The sequence below is a fragment of the Micropterus dolomieu genome, linkage group LG08 (assembly GCF_021292245.1).
Source record: "Micropterus dolomieu isolate WLL.071019.BEF.003 ecotype Adirondacks linkage group LG08, ASM2129224v1, whole genome shotgun sequence".
NCBI classification, from domain to species: Eukaryota; Metazoa; Chordata; class Actinopteri; order Centrarchiformes; family Centrarchidae; genus Micropterus; species Micropterus dolomieu.
The window spans coordinates 8745951-8758092 of record NC_060157.1 but is presented as its reverse complement, the minus strand read 5'-3'; the positions used below and the strand labels follow the sequence as shown (position 1 = coordinate 8758092).

Genomic DNA, 12142 nt, shown 5'->3' with positions numbered 1-12142 from the left:
TATGTTTTATGTGTCTGAGATTTATTAGCATATGCAGTGGTGTACTGTGCTTAGGATTATTTTAAGTTGTTGTACTTCATTATTTCCATTTTATGCTACATTTTACCAATACTCATGTCAGAGGGAAATATGTAGTCCTCTACATTTATCTGACAGCTGTTACAAAGAAAAGCACCTAAAACAATTAAGATTATTAAATACAATATATTGTTAAACAATTTACTACTTGGCCAGTAGTTCCTGACCATTGTGAAATTTGCTGTCTAAAGTTGTGTTTGAGGCCCAAAGAGGTCAAATTAAATAATAATTTGAAAAGGCATGGATTAAATCAAAGTTTAAAAAATTGAATACGCATTTGTGTAGCAGAATTGTTTTTTTCTTTTCCCCTCTCCCCTCAGATTTGGATGTGGACTAAACTAGCTGACTGTACATAAAGTTATTAGTAGCTCCACCGCATCAGTAATGATGACATTTAATATATTATGTAGGATTTGAATGAAGGATATTTACTTGTAATGGAAAATCTGAATACTTCCTCTGCCTATGTACAAACTACTGTTAGTGCTTGACATTGTTGAAAAATGTTTTGCCGTGACCATTGTAACACGACCTAATTTTGAACAAGAGTAACATTGTGTCTTTTAGTTGGCCCCTTTTTTGAAGCAGGCCCATTTCCTGTATCCTGTTTTCTCCTTTACCTAGAAACACCCAATGCAGATACACAACGATGTATGTGTTACATATTCTCCGTGAGCTCTTTTACCCTCTTGATTTGTAAACAAGCTCTCATTGTACCATGTGAAACATGTTGCAGAGCACACAAGCGTCCAGTCTCACTTTCTGGTGCTAAGAAACAAGTGCAGCTTTATTCTGCAGGCCAGTGGCTTCTCCACCCAGACTTTTCCTTGAATGGCATCACAAAGTTCCAGCTGTTTTAGTTTCCACTCACCTGCCCGTCATAACGCATACGTCAAACTTAAGCTGTTCTTCGACTTCTCAACATTGCCACAGGCCAAATGTGCCTATGTGTTCATGAAAAAGAGTGGAGAACACCATACATGAGTCTATGAGTCTGTGCAACATATGGGTAGTTGCATTTGTGTTTATCCATTCTCTATTTCTTTGTGTCTATTTAGTTTTAACACCAGTGGTCCAAATTCTGAGCTGGCATGTAAATTTCTTTGTGTCTTTGGTTTTCAACAAAGTTGGAGCGTTTCTGGACTGTGTGGATTTAGCAGTGTTTTCCCAAGAGGACTGGCTCTTACAATATTTGCAAGTCATTTTCAGCATTTGTTTTAACTTGTGTGGACTAACAGATGAGTTTGAGCATTAGCCAAAGAGAATATATAGTATTTATAGTTTCTTCATGCCCTGAAGTCAACCTAACCAATAATATGAGTCTGAATAAAACCTTATTCTGAAAACTATGACCCAAATCCTCTTCACTTATTTCTTGTCAGCTTAAGTTTCTGAATATTACATGCTAATTTATCAAGAGTTGTAACCTGACATGTGTTAATTCGTGAACATTAGAGAATAGTCAGCGCAGTTTTTATTCATCTGGTTAACTGTTGGAGAGTTTAAGAGGAAATGTTGGAAATGCAGGTTTAGAAACTGGTTCAAGTCGTGTCTAATTTTCACCACTTTTTGTTTTAGAGTGGCCTATATCTGCTCTTGTATGTTCACAGTCATGTAAAAGAACAAACAAGAGTAATTGGTCCCAACACTTCACAAACCTGGACCTTGTTTCCTGTGTCGGTGCACCCACAGTTACAAGTCTTTTTTAGCACTTTATATAAGATTGTACTGTTTTAACTTTAATCTTGGTTGGTATATTTACGATTATTTTTTCTTTTGGTACTTGTGAAAAATAATGAATTCTGAGGCGTCACCACCTTAACAATTTATTAATTAAATAAGACACTTCTTTGCCTGAACTAACCTAATTTTGTGGCCACATGGGGAGCGAGAGGTCACAGCACACTTCACACATTAGCAAAGAAGTTCAGAGTGTTTGCTGTTGGCAGACTCTCATGGCAGTGTGTGCACATCTGGACACGGCCAACACATAGGCACACACACAATCTCACACACACACACACACACACACACACACTCAACCTACAATAATTATATTATATAAAAAATATATTAGTTTATTTTATATTAATAATCTGATTTAATCTGTATATTAATGATGAATGGGACCCACCCAGAATGGTTAACCCAAGGACAGACAGTCCTGATCATGAAGGATCCACAGAAGGGAACGATCCCATCCAAATTCCGGCCAATAACCTACCTCTGCACAACATGAAAGCTCCTGTCAGGCATCATAGCGGCTAAGATGAGTAGGCACATGGCTCAATACATGGACAGGGCCCAGAAGGGAATGAGCAGTAATGCCAGGGGAGCCAAACACCAGCTACTGGTCGATAGAGCAGTCACTCAAGACTGCAAGACCAGGCAGACCAATCTGTGCACCGCCTGGATTTACTACAAGATAGCCTTCGACTCAATGCCACATACATGGATACTGGAATGCTTGGAAATATACAAGATCAACAGGACACTAATAGCCTTCATCAACAACTCAATGGGGCTGTGGAAAACAAGTCTGAAAGCCAACTCAAAGCCAACTGCACAAGTCACCATCAAGTGCGGCATATAACAAGGTGATGCACTATCCCCGCTGCTGTTCTGCATAGGCCTGAACCCCCTCAGCCAGATCATCACAAAGACTGGCTACGGATACCGGTTCTGAAGTGGATCAACCATCAGTCACCTCCTCTACATGGATGACATCAAGCTGTTTACCAGAAATGATCGAGACATTGACTCACTGATCCACACTACCAGGATCTACAGCAAGTGTGGTCGCATGGTAACAAAAAGAGGGAAAATAGATAGAGATAGAGGCTACTGACCACAGACAAATAGAAGAAGTGGCTGATATCAAGAAATCCTACCAGTGGCTGAAAAAGGCTGGACTAAAGGACAGCACAGAAGCACTAATCATGGCAGCACAAGAACAGACACTCAGTACAAGATCAATAGAGGCTGGGGTCTACCACACCAGGCAGGTGCAGACTGTGCAACGATGCCCCTGAGACAGTCCAGCACCTAACAGCAGGGTAGAAGATGCAGGCAGGAAGTGCGTACATGGCCATAACCAGGTAGCTGTGTACAGGAACATCTGCCATGAGTATGGGCTGGAAGTCCCAAGGTCAAAATGGAAGACACCTCCTAAGGTAGTTGAGAATGATCGAGCTAAGATCCTGTGGGACTTCAAGATCCAGACTGACAAACTGGCGATGGCTACCCAACCAGACATCGAGTTGATCAACAAACAGCAGAAGAAGGCTGCAGTGATAGATGTGGCAATCCCAAGCGACAGCAACATCAAGAAGAAGGGACATGAGAAGCTTGAGAAATACCAAGGGCTGAAAGAGGAGCTAGAAAAGATGTGGAAAGTAAGAGCAACAGTGGTGCCAGTATATATATATGTATGTATGTATGTATGTATATATATAATGTATGTATATATGTATATGTATATATGTATGTATATACACACACACACACACACACACACACACACACACACACACACAATATATATATATAATGTATTAAGTATAAGTAGCAGTAAGTGGAAGTACAATTTTGAGGTACTTAAGGTGAGGTTAAGGTTTTTATATACAGTCTATGGGTATTACTTACGTACAGTACTTGAGTAAATGTAGCTTAGTTACATCCCACCAATGATTTCAAGGCCTAAAACAAACAACAACAATATAATGGGGTTACCATAGTGTTACATCAGTTGCAGTTGCCATTATAGTGAACAGTGTAGCAAACCAAAAAACATCACTTTGAACAAGAGGTGACATTACGGATTAATAATAGAATGTTGGTTTATCTTTAAAATATCAAAGATACTCAGAAGACAAAATAATACATCTTAAAATGCAATATATTTTCAGTAGTACTTTGTGTTGCTTTTTAATGAATGCAGACATCTGTGTCTATCCGTCAGTGCACAATAGAACACCTGCGCACATTCACTTCTGTGCCAGGCACAACCCTGTTTAATGTCTTTACGTCATTTGGAGTGATAACTTTGTGTTGCTTTTTAATGAATGCAGTATGGAATGTGTTTAAGTAGTTTTGCTTTGTAAACATGATAATGAACAATGGCCAAATATTGCTTGTCACCAACATAGAGTTCAGTGTCTCTTTGTACACAGAGTGAGACTGCCCCCTAGTGTTAACTGACTGGTTTAAATGTTAAGAGAAGAAACTGCCACCTCAATTTCTACCCTCTCTCATACAAATGCTCTGACTTTGTACTTATCAACAGCTATTAAAAAGCAATAACCTTGAAGTTATTGCTAAATAAGGAACTATTAACTCTTCTGGCCATGTGTTATAGTACGATTTTTAATGTTCCGACTGAAAGTAATATGCTGGGCAGGATTGTCTGGATCACTCTGGAATGACCATAAAAATAAGTGATAAAAATAATTCCTTTGTTAAACATTAAAACAAAAGGCAGCTGCTGAGTATAAACCTCAAATGTATACTATTAATATTTGAGTCTCTTTGATGTTCTCTCCTGTGGAAACTATTAATTCAAGCGCCCCCTTTTATCTTTCAGCGCGTTAACCAGGCCAAATGTGTCCATGCTTAAAGTTTAAGAGGAGTCCCAATGCTCCAGTCTCAGTGTCCTCAGAAACAACTGCAGAAACTACTCATACCCACACCCTGCCAGTTAAACTCACACTAGTCAACTGGGTTTACAATCCTATGTGCAGTTTGTGGTGTAACTGGGAAACTCTACCATGTAATTCTGTGACCACTGTTTTCAAAAATGGACTGGAGCCAATGAGGCCGTTGGGATATTGTCACTCCAAGAATCAGAATCAAATCGTGAGATTTCCAAAAATCCCCACCCCAAATTTTGTTATTGATTAATAAACTACAAATTTGTTCTATGTCAGTTAGCTCGACCATTAAAATGCTGCTTAAACACAGATGCATTGTTAGTAAAAAATCACTAACGTATAATAACAAACAATGACACTCACACTATAATGAGTACTTTTACTTTAGATACTTTAAGTACTGTTTTCTGATAATATGTACATTCATATGTACATGATAATACAAGTATTTAGAATGCAGGACTTTAACTTGTGACAGAGTACTTTTTCACTTTATTATTCCTTGAGAAGTGAGGTATTTAATTTAATCTGAGGCAGATTGAAGAATAGCATATTTGTGTGTTCAGTCTTTAAATTGTGTTAAATATTTGAAATCTCACAATGACAATTTCCACAGCTTTATTTGCATTAGAATCAGTCTAGACTCCACTGGGGGGCAGCACACCATGTGCAACTGTGATCTGCATTTTAAATCAGACTAATAGAATTATTTGTTTATTTACATGTATGTATGTATGTAATTTAAATATTTTTGAAAACATTTTTTTATTTGGGATTCAGAAATCAAGGTCATTAATCTTGTACACAGAAAGTATGGAGATGCCCTGTGACAGACATCTGTGTCTATCCGTCAGTGCACAATAGAACACCTGCGCACATTCACTTCTGTGCCAGGCACAACCCTGTTTAATGTTTTGACTTTCATGTGCTATCTTGATCTCTCTAATCAGCTTTCATCATCACACTTTCACCACTACAGTCCACTGCCAAAATCTGTCTCAGGAGAGAAATCATGTTTTAGTCTGTACAGAAAAAAAAAATCTGTTTTTCTTCTGCTGGTTCTAGGTTGATAACACAAATAGCTGCAGCGTCAGATTTTTGTTTGCTGTTTTGTATATTTCAACCAGATCTCAAATGTTTCAAAAACCAGAGCAGCCTGATGTAAAAGTATGAGATATTTATGAATATAGAGAAAATGTATTTCAGTCCAGACCCTTCAGGGGTAATCCCTCAGCTACTCCCCGGAGCGCTAATGAGATTTGTAGCAGTGAATAAACAAAATTCAGTTTGCCCTCTTTTTTGAAATATTTCTATGTTTATATATGTGCCTTATCTGTACTGGGAGATCCTTCCATACTTAGACATTTCCCTCTTGTGGATTCAGACAGTATTGATGATGATGCATAAAAGGATTATCAATATATGGAAAGCTATCTTGTCCCCATTTTTGATGACTGGATCGCTCAGGTTGGCACGAATAGCAGCATATGAATTTCTTCCTTGTAAATAGAGGTCAGTTAAATAGAGGTCATGATTATTATGCTAAATGGCAAAAGTGGGAATTATTTATTAATGGGAGCCAACAGGGACACACTGCCCCCCTTTCTTCTTGGAATGCCTTTTCCCCCCTCCCTTTTTCTTCCACACCATCTTTTTATGCAATGATGAAACTGTATATAGTCCCTCTTGGCCCCATATTTCACTCATGCTCCCAGAACCACTTTGAGTCTTTTTTAAATGTGCTTTCCTCTGTCCCTTTTATTTTAGTGGGATTTAATAAAAAGGTTATATATTGCAAAAAAGGAAAAGGACACAATTTCATGCTTTTTTGAATGATTGTTTGTGGTTATGTTTGGTTCTGTGATGCTCATAAGCTCATAAATCCACAGTTATCTTTTTACTTTAAGATATGTGACCACCTTTTTATATACAGTCTATGGTGACCACTAAAGTAAGTGGGCAGGTGGCAGCAAGACCGGTGCTCTCTGATATCTGCCTGGATAATCCTGCAGCTCTTCTGGACAAACCCCACATAGAGGGTCCATCACAGATAGGGCCCACTGCCCACAGGCGCGCACAGAGCTCCCTTTCTTTAAGAAAAGGCAAAGGGGAATTCCTAAAGTTGGATGCTGCAGTGATGAGAAGCCTTTTCATCCGGCTGTTTTTCAGAGTCTCTACTGGCTGCGTTAATTACAGGGCCCGGGGCTGCACTTTGAGCTCACTCTGCTCATGTAGGCTCTTGAGAAAAACCCGCGCGTCTGATTCTCACGGCACATTAAAAAACACACACAAATACGCGAAGCGTGCACAACGCTTGCGCCCGCCTGAGCCAGCGGAACCAGTCAGCCGGCTGCTCGGGGACATTCCTTTCTTGTCTTCAACAACTTGCAGCGAATGACACCGTCGGAAGGCATTTTCCCAGTCAGTCTTGAGGTGAGGTGTTGCGTCATTCCTCCTGCCAGACCTCAGTGAAACTTTTATCGGTAAACACAACGCCGAGAGGCGCAGGAGGAGAGGAGGGCGCAGGACCCCGCAGCCTGTGTGTCGGTGACCGGAGACGATGGGATACTTTAACTAGAGCCATTACGGACGGAAACACCATGGCTGTGGACGGTAGGTTCCTTTTTGCGGGCTACATTTCGATAAATTCGTCGGCATTTTCTTTGAAATAGCATCTATTCGATGGAAACTATAACTTAAACCACATACATGCGAGACCAGTTTGCCAGGTGTATTATTGGTCGCGTAGCCTACTCTCACTTTATTATTTATCATGTGAAAGTAGGCTACATAGCTTACAGTATGAGGTCAAAACATTACATTATTTTACAAAACTCCAACTACTACATTACATCCACCTAAGACCTTAGGAAGCAAGAACAACACCAAGTTAAACTCAGGGCTGAATGTACAGAGGAAGCAGGGTGGTCTGCTGAGGGTCAGTGACTTGGTGCTGAAACGGACAGCGCACCAGCAGGGACCATCAGCAGTCTGACTGTTGTGCTGGTCAGTTTGTGCACAGACTCAGTTTAAGTTTAATTGAGCAGCTACGAATTATGTGTGTTTTGCATGTGATTTGCATCTGTTATTTTATTCGGAATGACAAGCCTAGTGAAAATTGATGTAGCATATGTGTTGCTCTCTGTGCCAAAGTCACAAATGTTCAAATAGGAGCTTTTCAAAATGCCAGATGAAACATCTTGCAGGCAGGCAAATACTTCACAGCATGTTTAGTAAGATTTTTGTTCATGAAAGAGTTTTCCTCTCCGGTGCTGAAAATTTATATGTGTTAGTTAATGAGGACTTTTTCCTTCCCATAAACAAGCAAAACTAAAGGAAGAAAAAAAAAAAACCTCAGTCTGACAAGTGGTCTTAATTATCTTTAATCCGGGAAAGGGCCACATTTGTGTTTACAGCAGCAGCCTGGGGGAGTAATAGCACTGTGAAAGAGAGTTCATACATACGCAGTCTTGGAGTTCCACCTCAAAGAAACAAAAATTGCATAGCTTACAGAGTTTTATTCATAATAATCTCATGCTGCTGGTTCGCCTTGATGATTGTGGGACTTGGCTTTGCTGCGTTCTCGGCATGAAATGTTGAGTGACAGAAAGGAGAGGCACAGAGCTAGAAAACCCAAAAGATGCTCTTTCATCTCCTCAAACCCTTGTCCCCCTCCCCCCCGTTCTGTCCGCTTTTCTAATTCTCTCAGTCACTTCAAGATGCTGCAATACGCACACACACAAACACAGCTGCACACATAGCTTCAAACACGTAAGAAAATTCTTCCAATCTGCCACATGAATCAGTAATGACCTGTGGCTTTCTGCCAGGATCTGTGCCAGTAACAGCGTGTTCACTGTAGCGCTACGCTTTCTTTAATTACTAGATGTTGGAAAGCCACCTGCTGTTGAGTGGGTTTGGATGTCTGCCTACAGGCCTCCTCCTAATGATGAGAAAGTGGCTTGTCTCACAGCTCCGACATTTATGCTCTGCACAAAGTAATAGTGCTACCTGAACACTGATTTCTGTAAATTAGAGAGGAGCTTGTCCAGGCTCAGATAACTTTTAAATGTTGTCTCATGCCTGCTCAGTGTCAGTAGAACAGGTATGAGCAGGTATGAGATAATCTGAATGACAAGGTATCCTGGTAGGTTCAACTCTGGCTTTTGTCTTCAAGTCAGGGAAAGTGGGGGACTTTTTTGCAGAGTGCATCTCATGCTGTTTTTAAAATGTCAGTGGTTACGTGCAGACCCAGCTGTCTAATCATTAAGCCTCCTTTTAATCAATACCTCCTCCATCATACCTGCTTTTATCGCTCCAGCTGCATCCAGTTTCAGTTTTTGCAGGCCTGCTGTGGAGTACAGGGCTCTGCCTGAGGACTTCAAGCACCAGCTGAGTCGACGGACAGGTGGGAACCTAACCTGGCATGACGGGCGTGGACAGAAAACAGCAGGAGGCAGGACAGTGAAGTTGCTTCAGCAGCCCGGCACAGAGGCTCTGCAGGTACTGAACACTTACATGACTTCAATATGTCAAACAGCACACCTGAATCATGAACTGATGTCATGTGATACCTGGGTCTCCAAGATCAAGGAGATGTAGTTATTTCTGTTTAGTAGTGCTTAAAATATTGATGAAAATTGTAATTACTGACTGACATTGTTCATGTTTGGTGATATGATTGGTGCAATAGCTGTGTGTGTTGGCAGTAAAAGTTGTTTGTAATATAACTCGGCACACATGGCAGTTAACCAGCTATACAGCTAACTAGAACTGTTTCTAAAAGAATGCACAAATCCTTTTTTTGAAAATCTGAAAAATATGCACAAGTACATGCATTGGGTTTGTATAAATATTAACTTGGATTGCTCCTCAATAATTTTTTATTTAATACTTATTACATTTCATATCAACGGTAGTGGCGCCATCATATGTTTAAATAAGAGATTATCATACCCCCCTAACAATAGCAAGAAATTAGATTATATCTTAAATATTTTCCCTGTCTTATCTACATGAGTGTACATGGAAACGTTCCTCACTGCTGTTCAGTAACTCTTCTCTCAGATTTCTGTGCAGAAAAAGCTGAAAGAAAAAGAAATCATAGTCTGACAAATGTAGCCAGTCACCATCCATTGTTGCAAATGGGCACTTTGTTAGCAGAGAATGGAAGTTGCTCTCTCCCTGGCGGGTTGGCGGGCTCTAACAGCCTTTTAGCCTGGTTTTAAATAGCACATGTCCTCCAACACACACTTGCTATGCTGCAGCAACATTGTCTGTTGACAGACAGAAACAGAATTTAGTTTGATACTGAATGCTTGATGTTAAATTGTCTGTGATTGTTGTTGCAGGGTAATAAACAGTATGCAAAGCCTTTTTTTATAGATCTCTTTATGTGAAACGTCGTCAGAACCACTTCCAATAGCCATTCTGTACCAGTTTAAATTTTGTTAGCTGATATACGTTTCATTATCTGATGCAGCAGTGTCTGCTCACCCAGTCACTGCCCAGACGATCCATTTGTGCTGTGAACTGGCCTCATTTAAAGCCCTTGGTTACAAGTCAGAAAGCCCATGCCTTTGTCTTCGCCCCATAGAAGTCTCTTTAAAAGCTGTAATGAGCTGAAGCTAAAGCTGCAAACATAGAACTGGGCTGGGCTGATAACAGAGTTGTATACAATGTGTTGTTTGTTTGCTGAAATCCTCTTTGATGCACATAATGTAGTGGTTGGTTTATTTTTGTCTTGAGGAACATGAACTTAATCAGTGTTGTGTGTTTGGAAGATGTGCTGCACTGGAACATGTGAACAGTATTCTTACTTCTTCCAAAGTGCAGTTTTTTTATTCTTCTGTTAGTTTTATTTACTTTTTTACACATTGTGCTATTGTCCACTCTGCAGTCACTGACTGCTCAGTAGTATACGGCACAAGTTGGTTTGAGACTTTGTCATCTACCTGCATATTTTATGTTTCAACCCTGTAGACATGGAACAACACAATACATTCAGTAATTGTTGAAAAAAAATGATTGGTAATTATTTTGATCATCTATAATTTTTCAAGCACAAATGCCAAACATTTTTAATTCCAGCTTCTAAATAGTGAGGATTTGCTTTTATTTCCCTTACTTGATAAAACAAACAGGATTTTAGACACATGGTCAGATAAAACAAGTTACGTGTTTTTTTTTACCTTTTGCTTCAGGAAATTGTAATGGCAAAACATTTCACTGATTTTAAGAGATTACTTAGTAATAGAAATCATTACTTGCAGCCCTAGGAGAAATGGGAGTTTGGGGACAAAACTGCTTTCATAACACTTTAAAGTGTATAAAGAAAGTAAAGAGAGTATAAAGATAAAAGCAGAGTTAAAAGGACCGTGGTGGATTTGAAGTCAGTCAGTCTGGAGGCAGAAAAATACTCAATTCAAACTTGCTACTCTGAATGTGTCTTTTTTTTTGTTTGTTTGTTATTTACTGTGGATCCCCATTATTTATATTTACTGTGACAACAACAGTAGCTACTCTTCCTGGGGCCCACATAATTTCTGACATCCTAACCCACAAAAAGACGCAAGAAGCAATACAGATTATAAACACAAAACATAACATAAAACATCACAACCACTCAGTAGTAGTACTAGTACTATAGATAGTTCTACATAATATTATCTCGATAATCAGTAAAGCAACTTACAGAATCAGAAGAAGCTTTATTGCCAAGTAGTATTTTACACATACGAGGAATTTGGTTTGGTGAGAGGGTGCTACAAGTAGACAAATACACAGTTGTCATAAATAAATGTAGAAATATATAAATATGGAATAGACAAAGTAAGTTATGTAACAATAATAAAAAGAATAGAGAAAAATAATACAACTATTTGCGTCGCAGATATTTACATGATTATTCCGGGTTTGTTTTGTGCAGATGTATTATTGCAACAGCCTTTTCACCTGTTTAACCCAAAAATCTATTGATCGACTCCAGACTGTCCAGAACTCAGCTGCCAGGCTTTTAACCAGAACAAAGAAATATGACCACATTACTCCTATTTTAGCTTCATTACACTGGCTCCCAGTATGTTTTAGAATTGACTTTAAAATTCTATTGATCACTTTTAAAGCTCTTCATGGCCTCTCGCCTTGTTATATTTCTGAACTTTTAGTCCCATACGCACCAGCACGTACCTTGAGATCCTCGGGCAGAGGTCTGTTGTCTGTTCCAGAGTCTCGACTGAAAACTAAAGGGGACAGAGCGTTTGCTGTCAGGGCCCCGAGGCTCTGGAACAGCCTGCCCGAGGAAATCAGGTCGGCTGAGTCAGTGAACTCTTTTAAGTCCCTTCTTAAAACATACTTTTATAGGAGAGCTTTTCCCGATCTTATTTGACTTTATTTATCCCTTTTATTTTATTGTA

General features: G+C 39.5%; 1 protein-coding gene across 1 annotated transcript in view; it reads left to right on the top strand.

Annotated features, from left to right (window-relative positions):
• Positions 1 to 6797: 6797 nt before the first annotated feature.
• samd10a (sterile alpha motif domain containing 10a) overlaps positions 6798 to 12142 on the top strand; it is an 8234-nt gene continuing 2889 nt past the window's right edge. Inside the window, exons 1-2 of the mRNA XM_046056945.1 lie at positions 6798 to 7340; positions 9049 to 9230. Of these exons, the coding sequence (XP_045912901.1) occupies positions 7328 to 7340; positions 9049 to 9230 (195 nt within the window). The 5' untranslated portion in view covers positions 6798 to 7327. The remainder of the gene's footprint in view (positions 7341 to 9048; positions 9231 to 12142) is intronic.